We start from the raw sequence: 21,262 nt of genomic DNA on the forward strand, positions 1-21,262 counted from the left end.
AGAATTCCATGAATCTGATCCAACACATCCCTGACCTACTTCATATTTATCATCTTTTTCAACAAGTGTTACTTCATACATTGATACAGCATAGAAACAGGTTCTTCAGCCCAATTCACCCATCTTATCTATTTCACCAAAATTAATAGTTTCTTCAGCTGGTCACTCCAAACTTCCCACTTGCTTCTTGTTAAGTTTTCACTGTACCAAGCACACCATCCGCCGAATTCATTTCTCCTTGCTTGCCCAGGTTCTAGCTCCTTTATGAATTACCTGACACCAACACAAGATGCCAGTCTTGCCAGTCCATGACAACACCTAGAACCACTACCGTTTACACTGTGTGCTCTCATCTTGTTTCCAGTCTCTGGCTGGCCACATTATCCACCACCATCAGACTTGCCCAAGCCCAGTCACTTTAGTTTGTATTGTTGTGTACAACAGGTTCAATAGATCCCAATACCAATTTTGTTTAGAGAAAAGCATTCAGTGTAAATTTCATCATCTGTTACAATGTATATATATCTTGTAATTTCAGATTATTTTGAACATAATGGAACGTATAAGAAACAAAATAAACCTAACATTTTTAAAATTATTTAGTGGTATTGAGATATCTTAATTAGGTACAGTGATCAGGTCAAGACTGAACAATTCAAATTCAGCTCACAGCATCGTAGCTCTGGATAAAAGCCCAAGGCAATCCAGGAAAACGTCTCCTGGATGTTTCACTACCTTTGTGGTGTGGGGTTTTCATAAATTCTACTGTATTTCTTTGTTTTGTGGCTGCCTACAAGTAGATGCATCTGAAGGCAGTATATGCTATACATCAATAATAAATGTAGTTTGAAATAATGTGAAAAGAAGCGGTCCCCACACTGACCTCTGTGGAACACCACTAATCACTGGCAGCCAGCCAGAGAAGGACCCTTTTATTCGTACTTTTATTGTCTTCTGCCAGTCAGCCAATCTTCTATGCATTATAGCATCTTTCCTGTAATCCCATGGACTCATATCTTGTTTAGCAGCTGTAGGTGCAGCATCTTGACAAAGGCCTTTGGAAAATCCAAGTAAACAACATCCACTGTCTATCCTTTGTCTATTCTGCCTGTTATTTTCCCAACTTTGTCAGGCAAGATTTCCCTTTCAGGAAATCATGTTGACTTTATTTTATCATGTGCCTCCAAGTACCCTGAAACCTCAACCTTTATAATGCACTTCAACATCTTTCCAACCCCTTAAGTCAGGTTAATTGCCCTATAATTTTCTTTCTTCTGCCTCCCTTGCTTCTTAAAGAGTGGAGTGACATTTGCAATTTTCCAGTACTCTGGAACCATTCCAGAATCTAGAGATTCTTGGAAGATCGCTTCTAACGTCTTCATAATCTTTTCAGCTACCTCTTTCAGAACCCAGGGATGTAGTCCATCAGATGACTTACCTACCCTCCAGACCTTTCAGCTTCCCAAGCTTCTTCTCCTTACTACCAGCAGCTACACTCCCTTCTGCCCCGATACTCTCAAATTTCTCGCATACTCCTAGTATCTTCCACAGTGAAGACTGACACAAAATACATATTAAACTTGTCTGCCATTTCTTTTTGCCCCCATTACTATCACTCCAGAGTAATTTTCCAATTGTCTGATATCCACTCTCACCTCTTTTTCACCCTTTATATAACTGACAAAACTTTTTGTATCCTTTTTTAAATTATTAGCTAGATTACCTTCGTATTTCATCTTTTCTCTCCTTGTGTTTTTATTTAGTTGTTTTCTGTTGGTTTTTAAAAGTTTCCCAATCCTCAAACTTCCCAGTATTTTTTGCTAAATTATATGCCCTCTCTTTTGCTTTAATGCTGTCTTAAGTTTTAATTAGCACACCACTCGGAGAATGTATGTCATATTTCTTGGAATCTAGAGATTTGGCAAAATGTCACATGTAAAATTGGCTCCATAAGAAAAAAGCAGGATTAACCATTTGGCCCTTCACACCATCTCCATCATTCAATAACGTTACGATTAGTCTTCAATCATAGCATGTTTCTACATTAATCCCATATCCACTGATAACTTTTCTTTCTCTGTAGGGAATGGAAGTATAAAAAGGCAAGTGTTGCAACTCCTGTGATTGGAAAAGTCCCATGAGAAGAGGGGTGGACCATCAAAACACAAAGGAAAAGTCCATCAGATGTGCAAAAAGGAAAGGAAAGCAGGACTGGGTGGAAATCTGGTGGTGAAATCAGACTGGCAGAAATTATAAGAATGATCAGTTCAATGTGGAAGCAAATTTTCCATTCATAAAAGATGACCTTAAATTGTTTTGTATTCTAGATATGTGCACAGCAAGATTATGCTTGCTAATGATTGTCTCACTCATAAATACTGTCTAATACCTTGCTTTCTTTGTTCTATCCTTCTGATTTCTGTGTGCTCATTGGATAAACTGGTTCCTGCATCCATACTGTACCATTCAATCAAAAGAAAAGTCTGTCCACAAACGCATATTTTCACATGCACATACACATATATTAGACTGCCCATTAAGAGATGCATTTAAAACAGAGGGACTACAACCATCTCAGAGGCATGAGCTATAATTAATCATCAGAGACTCAGATAAGATTAAATAGTAATCCTGATCCAACATTGTGGAAAAATGAATATGCAATAATAAAGCTTAATTGACACAGCTTTATCTAAAAATTGATTCACATACCAAACTTTCTAAATTATAGTACTGAAACATTGGTATTGAAATTTCAGTTCCTGGTTCCCAATTGATGAGCAGAGAGGAAATCAAGAAAGGAACTTTACAAGAATGAAGATTTTAAAATAATGTTGTTGGCATTTATGTATTTTATATTCATCTTCATTGAATATTTTGCTAATATCAGCAAAAAAATTGTGATTAATGATCCTTTCAACTTCTTTTTAAAAATAGCATTTAAAAGGCCATTCTCATATAATATAATGACTAGCTTTATATGATTAATTTTTCCAATGAACAGCTTATAGGGTTCCCAGAAAACTCTTTATAAGGATGTGAAATAGGTTAAGAGTCTACATGTTTCTGTGCTAGTGTCCTCTAATTCCACTCAACAACCTTCATCCAGTTGAAGCGCACTGTGAATGTCTGATCTCGTTGGCCCTCCACACAGAGTCAGGGTTGAGTTGACTGATCCTCGTGGAGTCATAGAGTTATACAGCACAGAAACAGACCATTTGGCCTAATTTGTCTAAGCTGACCATGGTGCCAACCTTCATCTCATTTGCCTGTGGTTGGCCCATAAGCTTCCTATTCACGAACATGTTCAAATAGCTTCTAAATGTAGTAAACATACTCACTTCCCCAGCTACCTCCAGTAAATTGTTCTATATACTTACCACCTTATTGGTAGAAAAAAATTGCCTCCTAGGTCCCCTTTATATCTTTCTTCTCTCACCTTTAACTCAAGTGCTCTAGTTTCAGACTTTACCCTTCATAAGTTTGTAACCCCCCCCCCCCCATAAGAGACCATTTGACACTCCAGGGAAAACAGTGCCAACTTATCAATCTTTTCTTATAACTCTTCATTTTCTGATAATATCCTTACACATCTTTTCTGCACTCTATTTAGTTTACTCACATCCTTTCTGTAGTGTGACAGCCAGAACTGTCCAAGTTTGATCTGTGCAATGTCTTGTGCAGCTATAACAGAACATCTCAACTTTTTTACTGAATGAGTGAACTTCTGAGGTACTATCCCAAAAAGCAGCCTGACAACCTTTTAAAGTGCAAAGCTGGAGGGTGAGCTTGGATTCTGTCAAAATCTGTAGCTGCTTTGAGATTCAGATACATTTACAAACAATTAAATTTGATGTAAACAATTAAGTAAAAAAAGGCTTATACCTGTAACTGATTAAATATATTCGAATGAATACAAAATTTGTTAATTTGCTTTGTAATCTGCAGGTGAAGAATCTTCATTGAAATGAATAGGTTCTCTGATCTTGGGCCATATCTGACCTGATATAGGATCAAAGAGGCAATTCCCCAGTGTAAGGTGGAGTTCAACAGGAGGCTGTATTGATAGATACAGCAATACCTGTTATGCAATAAATCTTCAACTAAGTATGGCTGTGTAACTTACGAACTTAATTCCTTTGGAACAGCTAAACACAAGAGTACTTCTGTAGAACTGCAGACCACAGCCACAAACATTTGCCCCATAGTTTTACAAATGCATATGTATAAGAACAATTTTTAAATGTTAAGCACATTTTCTCCTACATATGCTGTGACCCATTTTGTTTATTCTGGAGGCTACATAATCTTCAGTTAAAACACTGCTTTATGAATATTCCCTAAAAACTAAGCACATTAACCATATAACAATTACAGCACGGAAACAGGCCATCTCGGCCCTTCTAGTCCGTGCTGAACGCTTACTCTGACCTAGTCCCACTGATCTGCACTCAGCCCATAACCCTCCATTCCTTTCCTGTCCATATACATATCCAATTTTACTTTAAATGACAATACCAAACCTGCCTCTACCACTTCTACTGGAAGCTTGTTCCACACAGCTACCGCTCTCTGAGTAAAGAAATTCCCCCTCGTGTTACCCCTAAACTTTTGCCCCCTAAATCTCAACTCATGTCCTCTTGTTTGACTCTCCTCTACTCTCAATGGAAAAAGCCTGTCCACGTCAACTCTATCTATCCCCCTCATCATTTTAAATACCTCTATCAAGTCCCCCCTCAATCTTCTATGCTCCAAAGAATAAAGACCTAACTTGTTCAACATTTCCCAGTAACTTAGGTGCTGAAACCCAGGTAACATTCTAGTAAATCTTCTCTGTACTCTTTATTTTGTTGACATCTTTCCTATAATTCAGTGACCAGAACTGTACACAATACTCCAAATTCGGCCCTACCAATGCCTTGTACAATTTTAACATTACATCCCAACTCCTATACTCAATGCTCTGATTTATAAAGGCCAACATACCAAAAGCTTTCTTCACCACCCTATCCACACAAGATTCCACCTTCAGGGAACTATGCACCATTATTCCTAGATCACTCTGTTCAACTGCATTCTTCAATGCCCTACCATTTACCATATATGTCCTATTTGGATTATTCCTACCAAAATGTAGCACCTCACATTTATCAGAATTAAACTCCATTTGCCATCGTTCAGCCCACTCTTCTAACTGGCCTAAATTTCTCTGCAAACTTTGAAAACCTACTTCATTATCCCCAACGCCACCTACCTTACTATCATCCAATTCCAAGCCTAAATAATAGACATGCACTATCTAAGTCCTTTCATAAACTCCTTATACAGATTTCATTTTAACTTGAACCCCTATGCTCTTTCAAAGAACTTCAGCTTTTGCTGGAGAGATCATTGTCTCTTCTGGGAATATATGATTTAGTTAATAAATGTCATTAGGTTGTTTCCCATTAGTTTTTCCTTATCTTCATCTCATTATTTGTCCCCTTTAAATTTTGTTGAGTATTTATTTTAAAACGTTTTAGTCTCCCTCTGTTGCATTTCTGTACCTTTTTCATATGCTGAAGCTAATTTCCTTATGGTCACCCGGCCTAACATGACCTACTTGCCTTATTCAATTTCTAAAATTAGTTTTAGTACTTTTACTCTACGGAATCAAATCACACCAATCACATTTCAAAAGAGCACTCTTAATTATTTGTGCTTGTGCCATTGAAAAAAAAATCAATTGTTCATTTGTTAATAGCTGCAAAATTGAAGTGTAATGACTGAAAGAAATAATTTCTATAAGGCATCAAGAACATCCATGGAGTGACTGAGAGGAACCATATAACCAGTTCTGAATGCAGCAGGACTGCTCCAATGCCATATTTAAGTTTGCTGACAACATCACTGTTGTAGACTGAATCAAACGTGATGATGAATCAGCATATTGGAGGGAGATTGAAAATCTGGTTGCGTGGTCCCACAACAACAACCACTTAATATCAGTAAGACCAAAAAGCAGATTATTGATTTCAGGAGGACAAACCAACGGTCCATGAGCCTGTCCTTACCAGAGGATCTGAGGTGGAGGGGGTCGACAACTTTAAATTCCTCGGTGTTAACATTTCAGAGGATCTGTCCTGAGCCCAGCACTTAAGTGCAATTATGAAAAAAGTACATCAGCGTCTCTACTTAGGAACCTGTGAAGATTCAACACAATATCTGAGACTTCAACAAACTGCTAAAGATGTGTTGTGGAGAGTATGTTGACTAGCTGCATCACATCCTGGTGTGGAAACACCAATGCCTTCGAATGGAAAATCCTACAAAAAGTAGTGGATATGTCCCAGTCCATCAAGGGTAAAACCCTCCCCACTGTTGAGCACACCTACACAGATCGTTGTCACAGGAAAGCAGCATCCATCATCGGGGACTCCCACCATCCAGGTCTTGCTCTTTTCACACAGCTGCCATCGGGAAGAAGGTACAGGAGCCTCAGGACTTGTACCTCCAGGTTCAGGAACAGTTATTACCCTCAGCCAATAGGCTCTTGAACCAACTTCATTTAACTTCACTTGCCCAATCACTGAAATACTCCCACAGCCTATGGGTTCACTTTCAAAGACTCTTCATCTCATATTCTCAAGTTTATCGCTCATTTATTTATTATTATTTCTTTCTTTTTGTATTTGCACAGTTTGTTGTCTTTGGCACAATGGTTGAATGCTCAAATTGGTGAAGTCTTTCATTCATTCTATTTTGGTTATTATTCTACTATAGATTTATTGAGGATGCCCTCAAGAAAATTAATCTCAGGGTTGTGTATTGTGACATATACATACTTTGATAACAAATTTACTTTGAACTTTGAATAATCTGCCATCCCATTATTTGCAGATCCCCATGTTTTGGTATCTGGCTCACTGGGTGATACACTCCTTCTAAACTCACCCAGGCTCCATTCCCACACTCCTTATAAACTCACTGGATCCCATTACCATTCTCCTTATAAACATACTGGAGCTCTGTTCCTGTGCTTCTTATAAATGCATTGGGCTCTTGATGCCCATACTTCCTTTAAACTACTTGGTTCACTGAAAAATGTACTATACTATTGTGTAACATCCAACAACAGAACTTTAAAATGGGCAGGATATTAATCGGAGGAGCATCCAATAGACTCACAAATCTGTCAGCCTGGCACCCCCAAAATCCCATGGGTATCAGAGTATCTGAATTATTTTGTCTATTGAAGAATCATGCACTTGTCAAGCAAAGTCATCTCCGTTGAAAGAACACCCAGAAATGTATCTCTACCAACATGTTAGTGCAGGGATAACTGTAACACTTGACTTTGAAGCAACGTGCAAGGTCCTTCTGAAACAAACCATCAACTGTGAGAAAATTAGACTTGAGCCTGGTGGGAGGTATTCTCTAAAGGTGTGAATCCAAGGAAGCAAGAAAAACGTAATGTGGATTTTATCACTGCAAACCAAAATAAGGTATTTATAGTGAAGCCAATGGGAATTATGACAGTTCAAGGGACAGGATCATGATGGTTATTTCCAAACTAGCAATTACTTAAGTCAAGCAGCTTATAGATGAATATACAGATACCTCTCAAATATCAAAAATGAGGGGATGGGTGAGAAGAGAGTTTTAAAGAGAACGTGAGAAGACAGATAATGATTGATATCTGGAACTTGTTGCCTGAGTAGGTAGTGGAATCAGATACAATCATTACAGTCAAGTCCTATATAGACAGGCATTTAAATAGGCAAGGCATAGAATGATGCAAACCAAGTAGGGACAAATGAGATTGGTTTAAATGAGCTAACAGTTAAGTGTGATATAGTAGGCTGAAGGGGCCATTAAAACACTGTATGACTCTAGAAGGCAAGGGGATAGAAAGCATTTGAAAGTTCAATATCCAAGCAAACAAGCTACTTGTGGCTTGCGAAGAGACTTCTGAAGCCTAGTTGAGACTGACAAAGGCAAATATAATAGCTCCTGTAGGTGAACCAACCATTGGGTATCATCAAACACGAGGAAATCTGCAGATGCTGGAAATTCAACCAACACACACAAAATGCTGGTGGAACGTAGTAGGCCAGGCAGCATCTATAGGGAGAAGCACTGTCGACGTTTTGGGCTGAGACGTCCTGACGAAGAGTCTCGGCCCAAAACATCTACAGTGCTTCTCCCTATAGATGCTGCCTGGCCTGCTGCATTCCACCAGCATTTTGTGTGTGTTGCATTGGGTATCATGCTTACTTTGTTGAAAAATCAATTAGCTAGCTTAGAATATCAAGGTGAATGAAATCATAATGGAGCCGTGAAAGAGATTCAGCCTAATAAAGATCATTAATAATCCTGCATCAGCCTAAGTAGAGCAGAACAGAGTATCAGTGTGCTTAATTCAGAGATTGATGGAGCAATGAAAGCTGATACTTAAATTGTTTCATTGTACAATTTAGTAGATACTATTGGAGAGAATGCCATTTGGAATAAACACTGTACCAGAGGAATTTTGGTGAAGACTAATTCAAAGTTCAAGGTTCTAAGTAAATATGTTATCAAAGTACATATTTGTTACAATAAATAACACTGAGATTCATTTTCTAGAGGGCATACTCAATAAATCTAATAACCATAATACTGTAGAATCACTGAAAGACCAGACCAACAGGATGGACAGCCAATGTGCAAAAGACAACAAACTGAGCAAATACAAAAAGAGAAAATAGAAACAATAATAATAATAATAATAATAATAAATAAATAAGCAATAAATATCAAGAACATGAGATGAAGAGTCTTTGAAAGTGAGACCAAGGATGTGGGAACAGTTTGGTGATAGAACAAGTGGAATTAACAGAAGTTATTTCCTCTGGTTCAAAAGCCTGATGGCTGAGGGATAATATCTGTTCCTGACCTGGTGGGGTGAATCCTGAGGTTCTTGTATCCCTCTTCTTGATGGCAGCAGCAAGGAGATAGCAGAACCTGGATGGTAGAGGTCCCTGATGATGGATACTGCTTTCCTGCAGCAATCTTCCATATAGATGTGTTCAGTGGTGGGAAGAGCTTTACCTATGAAGGACTGGGTCATATCCACTACTTTTTTGTAGGATTTTCCTACAATAATTAACAACTGCTGCAATTGTAGTTCACGATGGGGCAAGTCTAAAGCAGATGACATATTGTCAAAGGAGAAGACAACATTACAAGCAGAAGCCTCAGAAACAGGTCTTGTAGCAATGATATTGCGCCCAGATTGTCCTCTTTGGTAAGAGTCCTCAGCACACTTGTTGATATAGTCTGTTATATGATAACATAATCATCTAGGCTGGCAGCTGAACATGGACTGGTCTACCAACTCAAAGTGGTCATGTAGAAGTTCCTCTATTTCCTCAGATCAACACATGTAAGACTTTCTGTACTGGATCTGTATGTTTCAGTTTTCGTTTGTATGTAAGAGGAAGGAGCACAGTTTGGTGGTCTAGTTTAGTGAAGTATGGTCAGGGAAAGGAAAAGGCTCAGTAGGCATCTTTGATGGTTGTGCAGACTACCCTTTGAATATTGTTTATAGATCTGGTCACCACACTATAGAGGATACGGTAGTAATAGAGTCCAAAGACACATGGTAGCAATAGAGTGCATAAAAGATTCACCAGTAGGCTGCCTGCAATGGAGGGTTGTAGTTATAATGAAAGATTGGTTAGGCTGTGTTTATTGTCATTGGATTGTTGACTTTATAAGAGCTTTATAAAATAAGGAGAGGCATAAACAAGACAGATAGTCAAAAATTTTTCCCAGTTCAGTGGAGTCTGGAATTAGAGGGCACAGGTTTAAGGTGTGAGGGGAGAAATTTTAAGGAGACTTGTGGGGGGGGGGGTATATTTTCCCATTATCCTTAGGTGACAAATATCTGGAATAAGCTGCCTAAAGAGATATTGGAGGCAGATACAACTGCAAAAAGTTATTTTGACAGGTAATTGAATAGGAAAGATTTAGAGGGTTATAGGATTAGTGTAGATAGGCATCACAGTTGGGATGGAAGAGATGGGCTGAAAGGGCACGTTTTTGTACTGCTTATGATATCACTCTCAGGACTTAATGAGTTCAGCAAATTTTATGTAAATCAGTACTTCCCAAGTCTGTACCATTTGAACTTGATTTCAATTTGTTACATTGCAATTTGTATTATTTTGATCCAATTCTGGTTTTAACAGTAATTGTTACCTTGACAACTTTGTTCTGCAGTATATCCTCTCTATTTTTTTCTCCCCCTCTCTCTTTCACTTACTCTCACTCCATCTTAAAACATGTTTGTCTTTCTGCTTTTCTAGCACCACTGAAGGGCCCTTGATGTGTGTTTCAGCTTGATCATACTTTGTCTCACCCTTGAAAGATCTCAGGATACAATACAACATGAGTTATTTCCACAACGTGGTTTTAAAAGTGGAAACTGAGAGTTCATCAGCCTTACATCAGTGAGTGCAGCAGCAGGATCCGATCTCCTACCATCATGGCCATGAATAACATGAGGAGAGTTCTTTAACAATTGCCATTTTCAGAATGAAGCTGCCTTATTACTTGCTCTAAAAGGAATTATGGAGTGGATTTTGTACATACCTTCAAGCCATAAAACAGTTGTTGCAATTCCGCTGACTATTACACAGATAACCTTATTTCCATTGGCATTGATGGAATGGATGGTTTAAAATGCTTTATAGCTGGGCAGCAAAGTTAAAATTCATAACTAAGATTTCCTTATTGAGATGAAAATAGCTAGGTCCTTCTGTAGATCTGCAGATATTATTACATGAAAATACTAAAGAGACAAGGGAAGAGATCTTGTTCTCTTAAAATAAGTTGCACAGAGGATATAGTTTTCAGCAATAATGTTTTTAAGAAATGTTAGCATTGGAAAGGATATAGCAACTCTTGAATTTCATGAGGACTTGAAAGTTAAAGGTTAAGATATGGGGACTAGTTCATAGAAGGTGGTGGATTACCTTGCTAAGAAATCTAGAATAACTAGAGATTCTGTAGATCAAGTACAAAGAAAAGATTTCTGTTGATCGAGAAATCTAAAACAAGAATTTTCAAATTACGGCCGCCACAATGGAATGAAATCAGAAAGCATCTTTTCACAAATAATGAAATTTTGCCCTCAAATGGCTATATGAAACCACTTAAAAATTCAAGACCAAGAATAATAGGGTATACAGAAATATGAATCATATAGGAAAACAAAATTAATTTGAGGTGTAGATCAATCATAATTTAATTGAAAAGGCACATGGCATATTCTTCTTCCAGTTGTCCGATATAAATCTGAAAACCTCACGTGGAGATTATTCCAGATTTTACATTATCTATGTTTACATGCTATGAAAGTTCTACCAGCTCAAAATGCTTTGTTATAGATCGACTACTTATAAAAAGATGGGCGCAAAGCCATTCAAAAATGTGTTTCTTGCAGCTAATGAAATGAAGCAACATTATATAATTCTAGAAATTCACTGGAGAAAAGAGGGACACACATACAAACTGCAAGAGTAACTCAGCAGGTCAGGCAGCATTCTGATGAAGGCTCTCGGCCTAAAATGTCAACTGTTTATTTATTTCCATATATGCTGCCTGAACTGCCGGGTTCCTCCAGTATTTTGTGTGAGTTTCTCTTGATTTCCAGCACCTGCAGAATATCTTGTGTTTATGAGTTCCATAGGATTTCAGGCTCATTTAAAAGGCTGTGCTTCTCAGTGTTCATTACAGACCTTTCAAGAAGCTAACACCAACAGTCTCACCAGGTAAACTTTCCCACTTGTCAAATATTTATCCAAAAGCTTGAACAAAAGCCTTGTATGTTTATCAGTGTGGATTAGAAAGCACTAGAGATTTGAACTGTGGTGAACGTACAAAAATAAGACATAGCCAACAAAATGTTAATGTCTCAACATCTTTCTGCAATAATCTATATAAGTAAGATAAAGAGCTTTACTAAATAGTGGACAGACACTGCTGTAAGTAGGGTGAAGGGAGTGGAACACATGACACTTGTTAATGCAAAGGTTTTTGGATTATTCATTCTGTAAATTTGTTTTATCAACTGAAGTTGAACTATACAGGCTGCAGTTGACTGGTGGCTCAATTCTATTTCTTAATTCCCTTTCATTTTGTTAGTACTTCCTTGGATAAGTGATGCAACGTAAAAGCATTTTGGCAAGAATGTTGTGTAACATGACATAGAAACTAATGATTCAAGATAATAATATTGTGGGACTGAAGAATCTTGTTGGGTGACATGGGCAGAAAATGATGAATCAGAATCCCATGCTGTTCCTCTGGATGACCATGAGAAAGTAATGGAAGTCATTTTGTAACAAAAAATTCAGTCAGTTGTTTAGTAGAAGCCAAGATTACAGACTGATTGATATTCTCCCTGTGTATTCTGGAAAATTGGAAGCAGAAACAATATATGGATCAAGTCACTCTGACAGAACAGGAGCATTTCATTGTCCATATTCTAAAAAATAACTCTACGCTCCATCACACTGCCTGGTAAATTACACCAGCAGGTTGTGCTCCTTCTCCCTGCATACAAACAGAAGCTGAAATGGGAGGATTCAGTAAGGAAAGATGTACAGTACAGTCACAAGCTTCTACACGACTGCTTTGAGACAGGTTCATGTTCAAAGATTCAGCAGCTAGCCAAGATGAGTGTATCACCACCATCATGGACTTTATCAACAAGTATGTTGAAGGCTGTGTACCAAAAGAGGACAATTCTGGTCCCAATCTGACACCACAGATGGTTTCTTTACTGAAGACTAGAACTGCAGCATTCAAATCAATTGACCCTGACGCTGAAATCAAGAAACAAATTCTGTGAAGCTAAGCAAGATGGTAAGAGGCAATATCAATCCAAAATCGAGTCCCAGACAAGCCATCAATTGTGGCAGGGCTGTCAGAGCAGGCTACAAAACAAAGTCAGGCAGCATTGCTGTCAACAGTATATTCCTACCCGATGAGCTTAATATATTCTCTAGATTGTTTCAAACAGAATGTGTTCGCAATGTCATCACCCCCAACAACGGCTGCCATTGGATCTGAACCCATAGTCACTATTGTGGACATTAGGTCAGTCTTCCGGAAAATGAACCATGGAGAGCATTTGGCTTGGATGAGGTCCTGACAGTGTCCATAAATCCTGTGCAGTTCAACTGGAAGGATTTTTGAAGATATTTTTAACCCCTCCATGCTTAAATCTAATGTTCCCACCTACTTTAAGAAGACCACTATCATCCCAATATCTAAGGAAAACAAAGTAATGTGCCTTAGTGACTATTGGTCAGTGACTCTAATATCCTTTATCATGAATGTGCCTTGAAAGGCTGTTGTTGGCACGATTTAACCTTAGCCTCCCAGACAACCTCAACCCAATGCAATTTCCTTACCACCAAAACAGGTCTGTGATATATGCCATCTCCATGGCTCTACACTCCTCTCTGGAGCATCTGGACAGTAAATGTACCTAGGTTAGGCTATTGTTTATTGCTACAGCTCCACCTTCAATACTATAATTTCAAACAAACTCATCACAAAACTCTGAGATTTGGAAGTCAAAACCTCCCTCTGCAACTGAATCCTTGATGCAGCCTGGAGAGCACTCTGGCTGGTTACATCACTGCCTGGTATGGAGATTCCAATGCACAGGACTGATAAAAGCTCAGAGGGCTGTAGACTGAGCCAATTCCATCATGGCACTAGTCTCCACACCATTATGGACACTTTTAAAAGGCAACGCCTCAAGACTATGGAATCCATCATTGGGGCCTCTCACCACCCAGGACATGCCCTCTTCTCATTTATGCCATCACAGAGGAGATACACAAGCTTGAAGATGCACAGTTAATGTTTTAAGAAAATTTTCTTCCCTCCACCATCATCTTTTTGAACAATTTATATACACTGTATTCTTATTGTAACTTATAGTGATTTTCTATGTATTGCACTATACTGCTGCAAATTTCACAATATATATCAATGATAATAAACCTGATTCTGACCAACAGGCCGCAATCAGTAAGGCAGCAACATTTCTGTCATAATTATGTTAACAACAGTGCCCCACAAGGCTGCATCTTTATACTCTACTCCTTGCACTGCCTCAAAGCACTGTGTATTGAATATGAACAGTATGCAAGACAAGCTTTTGACTATACCTCAGTACATGTGACCATTATAATTCCAATTCCAATTATTGCCACCTTCGAGCAATTAGACCTGTCTTAGAGAAGTTCACTGTAAATGTCAATTTGAGAGAATATAATTTCATCAAAGCTGAGACAATGTGGCACAGTAACATTGATGCACGAGATTCAATGGGACTGTCTGATACTAATGTTATAAATTACAATGCCATAAGAAGCCCATGATCAATACCAATATAAATGTAAATATACAGTGTCTAGGATGTAAACAACCAAATGTTGGTGGGTTACAAGTTACACCCTCTACATTTATCACATAATCTTGCCTAAATTTGACAAATAGAATTAAAAGCAAATCAATTAAAGTGTATAAGTACACAAATTATTTCAGGCCATTCGAAGTGTATACATACCATATTTACCAATTTAAAAGGCTGTACTGATTTCATTCAAGGTCAAGCAGTTTCAAACATCTGTTCATACCTCAGTAATCTCCTGCATTATATTTATACTTCTAAATGGCTCTGTTGATTTCAAACAAAGTCAGATTTTGAAGCAGTTTTAATTAACAATTTGGAGGTTTTTAACGTCCATTTTCTTTTGAGAAAAATTTTCAGGGGATTTGATAATAGCGAGGAAAAGCATAAGTGAAATTGGCAGTTTACTTTTTAAAACAGTATATTCTTATTTACATTTAAGCTTTACTGTCCATCCCATATACTAATTAAATTGCATCAAACACTATCACAGAGATGAGACATCGCAAATGGACAATTGGATTTGCACCTTGATAATAATTTCTTTCCCCGTAGGTCAGATTATAAAATGTTATTAAATTTAATGGAATGCATCTTAGAAAAGGTCAACAATAATTCAAATGTATATTTTTATAGAACAGAGGAAATATTTACAGTGAGCCAATTATAGAAAAAGTTTCATAAGTATAAATCTACTATACTTATTTAACTTTATGAAGTTTTAAAAAAATATCACTATGGTAACTTTAGACATATGGGACCTAATCTAAGATATTCTAGTGAGTGGGGAGAAATAGATTTCTGACAATATGAAATTAACTCTCTCATTACTTTTGATCTGACTCAATGCCACTTTATGCAACGACTAATTTGGTTAGTGGTTTGTCATTGTTATAATTACTACAAACCAGCAATAAGACAAATCATGATGTTATTAATACTAACATTTTTTCTCTAAATAATTAGGAAGACTGCACATTGAAAACTATATTATTTATTTTTTGTGTATTTGCTAATAGTATATATTGGAGGTACTTATATGAATTCAAAAATTAGCTAAAATATGCAATAGCAGCTTCTTGATGTAAATCTTCAATACTAAGAAAAGATTTCAGTTGCTCCATGGGTCCATGTGTCAATTTAATAAATTAATATACCCACAGCTAATTTAGTGCACAGTGTAAAATCTAAAACTGGCAGGATCCTCCTCCCAAGGATATCCATGTTCTTCTCAACTTCTTTTACAGTCAGTGACCAAAATGGTGTCCTAGATTCTAGAAAATATTAAGAAACATTTATGGTTTTTCCATCTGCCTTTACAAAGGGGCTTAATATATTTTAGATGAAAAATGCAACCATTAAGCAAAATATCATTGTCACATCTTGGAATGTTTGATTGTTCACTTTATGGAAAAAATGGGAATTGGTTATTTTTAACTGATAGGTTTTAAAAACAGTTTAGAAAAGCCACAGCTTCAAAGTGAATTTATTGGCTAATTTGCTATGCATTCAAGATACATATTAGAACTGGACGAGTCATTTTCTGAAACATTGCCCACTACAAGGTTTAAGACTGATTAACTGCCTCATCCTTAGTTTATAAAACCATGATCAACTATATCCATTTTGAGAATGGCAAAGATGGTTCTTCCATTCCATTCCTAAACAAGGTAACAAGTGATGTTCCACAGGAGTCTGTGTTAGGGCCGCTGCTTTTTACATTATGTGTCAATGATCTGGATGATGGAATTGATGACTTTGTGGCTAATAGGTGGAGGGGTAAGTGGTGTTGAGGATGCAGACAGGCTACAGAAGGACTTGGGTATATAAGGAGAATGGGTAAAGAAATGGTGGTGGAGGCAGATATGATAGGGTCTTTTAAGAGCCTCCTGGATGGATACATGGAGCTTAGAAAAATAGAGGGCTATGGGTAAGCCGAGGTAGTTCTAAGGTAAGGACATGTTTGACACAGCTTTGTGGGCCAAAGGGCCTGTATTGTGCTGTAGGTTTTCTACGTTTCTATGTTTTTATGAAGTGGAAAATGGAATATAGTATCAGGATGTATACGGTCATGCACTTTGGTAGAAGAAATAAAAGCACAGCCTATTTTCTAAATAGAGAGAAAATTCAAAAATTTGAGGTAAAAAGGAACTTGGGTGTAGGATTCCCTAAAGGTTATTTTGCAGGTTCAGTCAGTGGTGAGAAACGCAAATGTAAATTTGGCATTAATTTCAAGAGGACAAGAATATATAAGCAAGGATGTAACATTGAGCCTTTATAAGGAACTGGTGAAGCCTCGCCTGGAGTATTGAGAGCAGTTTTGCACCCATTATCTAAGAAAGTATGTGCTGACATTGGAGAGGGTTCAAAGGAGGTTTATGGAAATGATTCTGGGACTGAAAGGCTTGTCATGTGAGGAGTGTTTAATTGCTTTGGGATTGTACTCACTGGAATTCAGAGGAATGAGGAGGGATCTTATTGAAACCTATTGAATGTTAGAAGGCCTGATAGAGTAGATATGGAAAGAATGTCTCCTATTATGAGGGAGTCTAGGACCAGAGTACACCGCCTCAGAATACAGGGGCGTCCTAATAGAATGGAGATGAGGAGAAATTTCTTTAGCCAGAGAGTGGTGAATATGTGGAATTTGTTGCCACAGACAGCTGTACAGGCTAAATCATTGGTATATTTAAGGCAGGGGTTGATAGATACTTGATTAGTTAGAGCATGAAGGGATACAGGGAGAAGGCAGGAGATTGGGGCTGAGAGGGAAATGGATCAGCCATGATGAAATCGCGGAGCAGACCCAATGGACCAAATGAGCTAATTTTGCTCCTATATATTATGGTCATACAAAAGAAAGGCTTAACGTATGAGGAGCATTTGATAGCTCTGTGCCTGTAGGCACTGGAGTTTTGAAGAATGCAGGGAAATCTCATAGAAACCTATCAAATATTGAAAGGCACATGATAAAATAGGCATTAGAGAAAAGGTTCTTGTGAAACTAAAAGGTCTGAAGGTAGATAAGTCACCTGTACCAGATGATCTACACACCAGGGCACTGAAAGAAGTGGCTGAAGAGATTCTGGAGCCATTAGTAATGATCTTTCAAGAATCACTAGATTCTCGTATGGTTCTAGAAGACTGGGAAACTGCAAATGTCACTCCACTCTTCAAGAAAGGAGAGAGGCAGAAGAAAGGAAACTATAGGCCAGTTAGTCTAACCTCAGTGGTTGTGAAGATGTTGGAGTCAATTATTAAAGATGAGGTCTCAGGGTACTCGGGTGCACATGATAAAATAGGCCGTAGTCAGCATGGTTTCTTCGAGGAAAAATCTTGTCTGACAACTCAATTGGAATTCTTTGAAGAAATAACAAGCGGGATAAAGAAAGGAGAATCATGTTGTGTAGTTAGATTTTCAGAAGGCTTTAGACAAGGTGCCACACATGAGGCTGCTTAACAAGTTTCAAGCCCATAGTATTACAGAAAAGATTCCAGCATGGATAAAGCAGTGGCTGATTGGCAGGAGGCAAAGAGTGGGAATAAAGGGAGCCTCTTCTGGTTGGCTGCCAGTGACTAGTGGTGTTCCACAGGGGTCTGTGTTGGGACTGATTCTTTTTACGTTATATGTCAGTGACTTGGATAATGGAATTGATGGATTTGTTGCAAAGTTTACAGATGATATGAAGATAGGTGGAGGGCAGATAATTTTGAGGAAGTAGAGAGGCTACAGAAAGACTTGGATGGATTAGGAGATTGGGCAAAGAAGTAGTAGATGGGATACAGTGTTGGGAAGTGTATGGTCATGCACTTTGGTAGAAGAAATGAAAGGGTTGACTATTTTCTAAATGGAGAGAAGATACAAAAAACTGAGGTGCAAAGGAACTTGGGAGTCCTTGTGCAGGATTCCCTAAAGGTTAATTTGCAGGTTGAGTCTGTGGTGAGGAAGGCAAATGCAATGTTAGCATTCATTTCAAGAGGACTAGAATATAAAATCATGGATGTAATGTTGAGACTTTATATAGCACTGGTGAGGCCACACTTGGCATACTTTGAGCAGTTTTGGTTTTATCTAAGACAGGATGTGCTGACATTGGAGAGGGTTCAAAGGAGCTTCACAAAATTGATTCTGGGATTGAAAGGCGTCATATGAGGAGTGTTTGATGGCTCTGAGCATGTATTCCCTAGAATTCAGAAGCATGAGCTATGATCTCAATGAAACCTATCGAATGGTGAAAGGCTGCAATAGAGTGGTTGTGGAGAGGATGGTTCCTGTGGTGGATATAAGACCAGAGGACTCAGGCTCAGAATAGAGGAGCATCTTTTTAGAATGGAGATTAGGAGGAATTTCTTTAACTAGAGTTGTTAATCTGTGGAATTCATTGCCACAGACAGTTGTTGAAGCTTAGTTTGTATGTATATTTAAGGCAGAGGTAGATAGATTCTTGATTGATAAAGGCATGAGGGATACGGGGAGAAGTCAGTAGATTGGAGCTGAGAGGAAAATTGGATCAACCATGATGAAAAGGCAGAGCAAACTCAATGGGCCAAATGGCCTAATTCTGCTTCTATATCCTGCAGGCTTATGCTCTTATGATAAAGGGGAGTGGATATGGAAAGGATGCTTCATGTAGTGGGGGAGTCTTAGACCAGTGGGCACAGCCTCAGAATTCAAGGACATCCCTTAGGAAGAGAGATGAGAAAAAATTTTATTAGCCAGAGCATGGTGAATCTATGGAATTCATTGCCACAGACATCTATGGAGGCCAAATCTTTGGGTATATTTAAAGCTGAGGTTGATAGGTTCTTAATTAGTAAGAGTGTCAAAGGTTATGGGGAGAAGGCAAGAAAATGGGGTTGATGAGGATACTAAACCAGCCATAATAGAACAGCGGAGCAGATGATGAATCAAATGGCCTAATTCTGTTCCTTTTTCTTATGTCTTATGGGCCCAAGGCCCTGTTTCTGCACTGACTCCACAATGTCAGAAAGTAATCTCATGGGGCCTACCTTATGGAAGGAACTGAAAATTAAGATGTGAGATTTATATACAGTATAGTTATTGGTAATGTTGTTTCTAAATGACCTGGATGATTCATATCTGATCTCATTTCACTAAATTATGTTTTTGCCAGCCTATAGAAATATTGGAGAAGTGCATGTGGAAAATTACAATAATCATCTCAGATCATAGTGGGATCTTGAAATTATTCCACTGGATCATTATGATATAGTTAGATACCAGATAGTACAAGAACACATCTGAAGCATTGAAAGGCAGTCTGACAAGGGTTTATACCCCAATGATCCAGGATCAAACCTGAGCTCTGGCACAATCTGTGTAGAGGTTGCATGCTTTCTGTGTGACTACTTTGCATTTGTGTAGGTGGACTAGGTTTCCCCCAAAACCCTAAAATGTGATAATGATTGTGAATTGGCAGTTATAAATTACTGCATGTGGGTGTGGGAGAATCAGCATGGCAATGATGTGCACATGAGCGAGAATAAGTTACTGGGAAATAAGTGGGGAAATGAGATTGATGCAATTACTCTGACAACCAGCATTTCTTTTACGTGCCAAGATGGCTTCCTTCTGTATAATAAGAAAATAATGGAAAATGTGATCCAGAAAATGAATTTCGTGAACTGTAATTAAAGTATTATCATTATCAATAACTGACCAATAGATTACTTAGCCCATTGTATTGCACAACTGGAAATCATAAACTTCTATCACTCAGATAAACACAATATCTCGTCAATTATTTTCCACTGACATTTGTTGACCAGCTTTTTGCTCCAGATTAAAGTACCCACTAACATCTTGAAGAATAAGCAGAATTTAAATACACACTAAGCTGTTTAAAGTAAGCCTGCATTAGCGACTCATGTGTAGATCACTAACACAATTACCACGCAAAAGTCTGAAGTCCATGTGTTCAGATTACTTTGACAATTTTCTCCATCCTCTGCTGATGTAACATAGAAACATAGAAAATAGGTGCAGGAGTAGGCCATTCGGCCCTTTGAGCCTGCACCGCCATTCAGTATGATCATGGCTGATCATTCAACTCAGAACCCTGTACCTTCTTTCTCTCCATACCCCTGATCCCTTTAGCCACAAGGGCCATATTTAACTTCCTCTTAAATATAGCCAATGAACCGCCCTCAACTGTTTCCTGTGGCAGAGAATTCCACAGATTCACCACTCTCTGTGTGAAGAAGTTTTTCCTCATCTCGGTCCTAAAAGGCTTCCCCTTTATCCTTAAACTGTAATAAGTTATATTTTGATCAGTTCTAATCATGACAATTACGTGAATACAGAATTGGATGGATACTTTCTTTTTCCACCCAGAGAAGACTGCAAAGTAGGAGCTGAGAAATTGGTAATTTAGTGGAGAGGAGGGAGATAATGTTCATGCCAACCTCACAGATGTATGAGGCAAAAAAATAGGTTAAATGTCTTGATAAAGGGCATTGGAGTAAACAGTGGACAAATGCTTTAGGGACTGGTTGTTAAATTGACAGGATGGTGAAATAGATTAAACTGTAGCTTTAAGAGAGGAGCTGAGGTATGCTTAAGGTACAAATAATGCAATGAGATTTGGGAGAGTGCCATAAAATGGATTGCTATGGGCAAATTACCTATCTTTGTCTTATACTTTACTACATTTTTATGTTGACAGTCAGTAAGTCTTTTAATCATCTATTCATAGTTGAGACAGAATATTGAAAGATTTATTTAAACACAAGGGTCCATACATCATAGAGAATCCTTTGATCGAATATCTGTAAGAGTATATT

At 38.0% G+C, this 21,262-nt stretch overlaps 1 protein-coding gene across 1 annotated transcript in view; it reads right to left on the bottom strand.

Moving 5' to 3' along the window:
- LOC140724592 (spermatogenesis-associated protein 16-like) overlaps positions 1-21,262 on the bottom strand; it is a 93,788-nt gene that overhangs the window by 25,259 nt on the left and 47,267 nt on the right. The window contains exon 8 of the mRNA XM_073039018.1: positions 15,620-15,732. Coding sequence (XP_072895119.1) covers positions 15,620-15,732 — 113 coding nt within the window. The remainder of the gene's footprint in view (positions 1-15,619; positions 15,733-21,262) is intronic.

Source organism: Hemitrygon akajei, chromosome 3, assembly GCF_048418815.1.
Source record: "Hemitrygon akajei chromosome 3, sHemAka1.3, whole genome shotgun sequence".
Lineage (NCBI taxonomy): Eukaryota > Metazoa > Chordata > Chondrichthyes > Myliobatiformes > Dasyatidae > Hemitrygon > Hemitrygon akajei.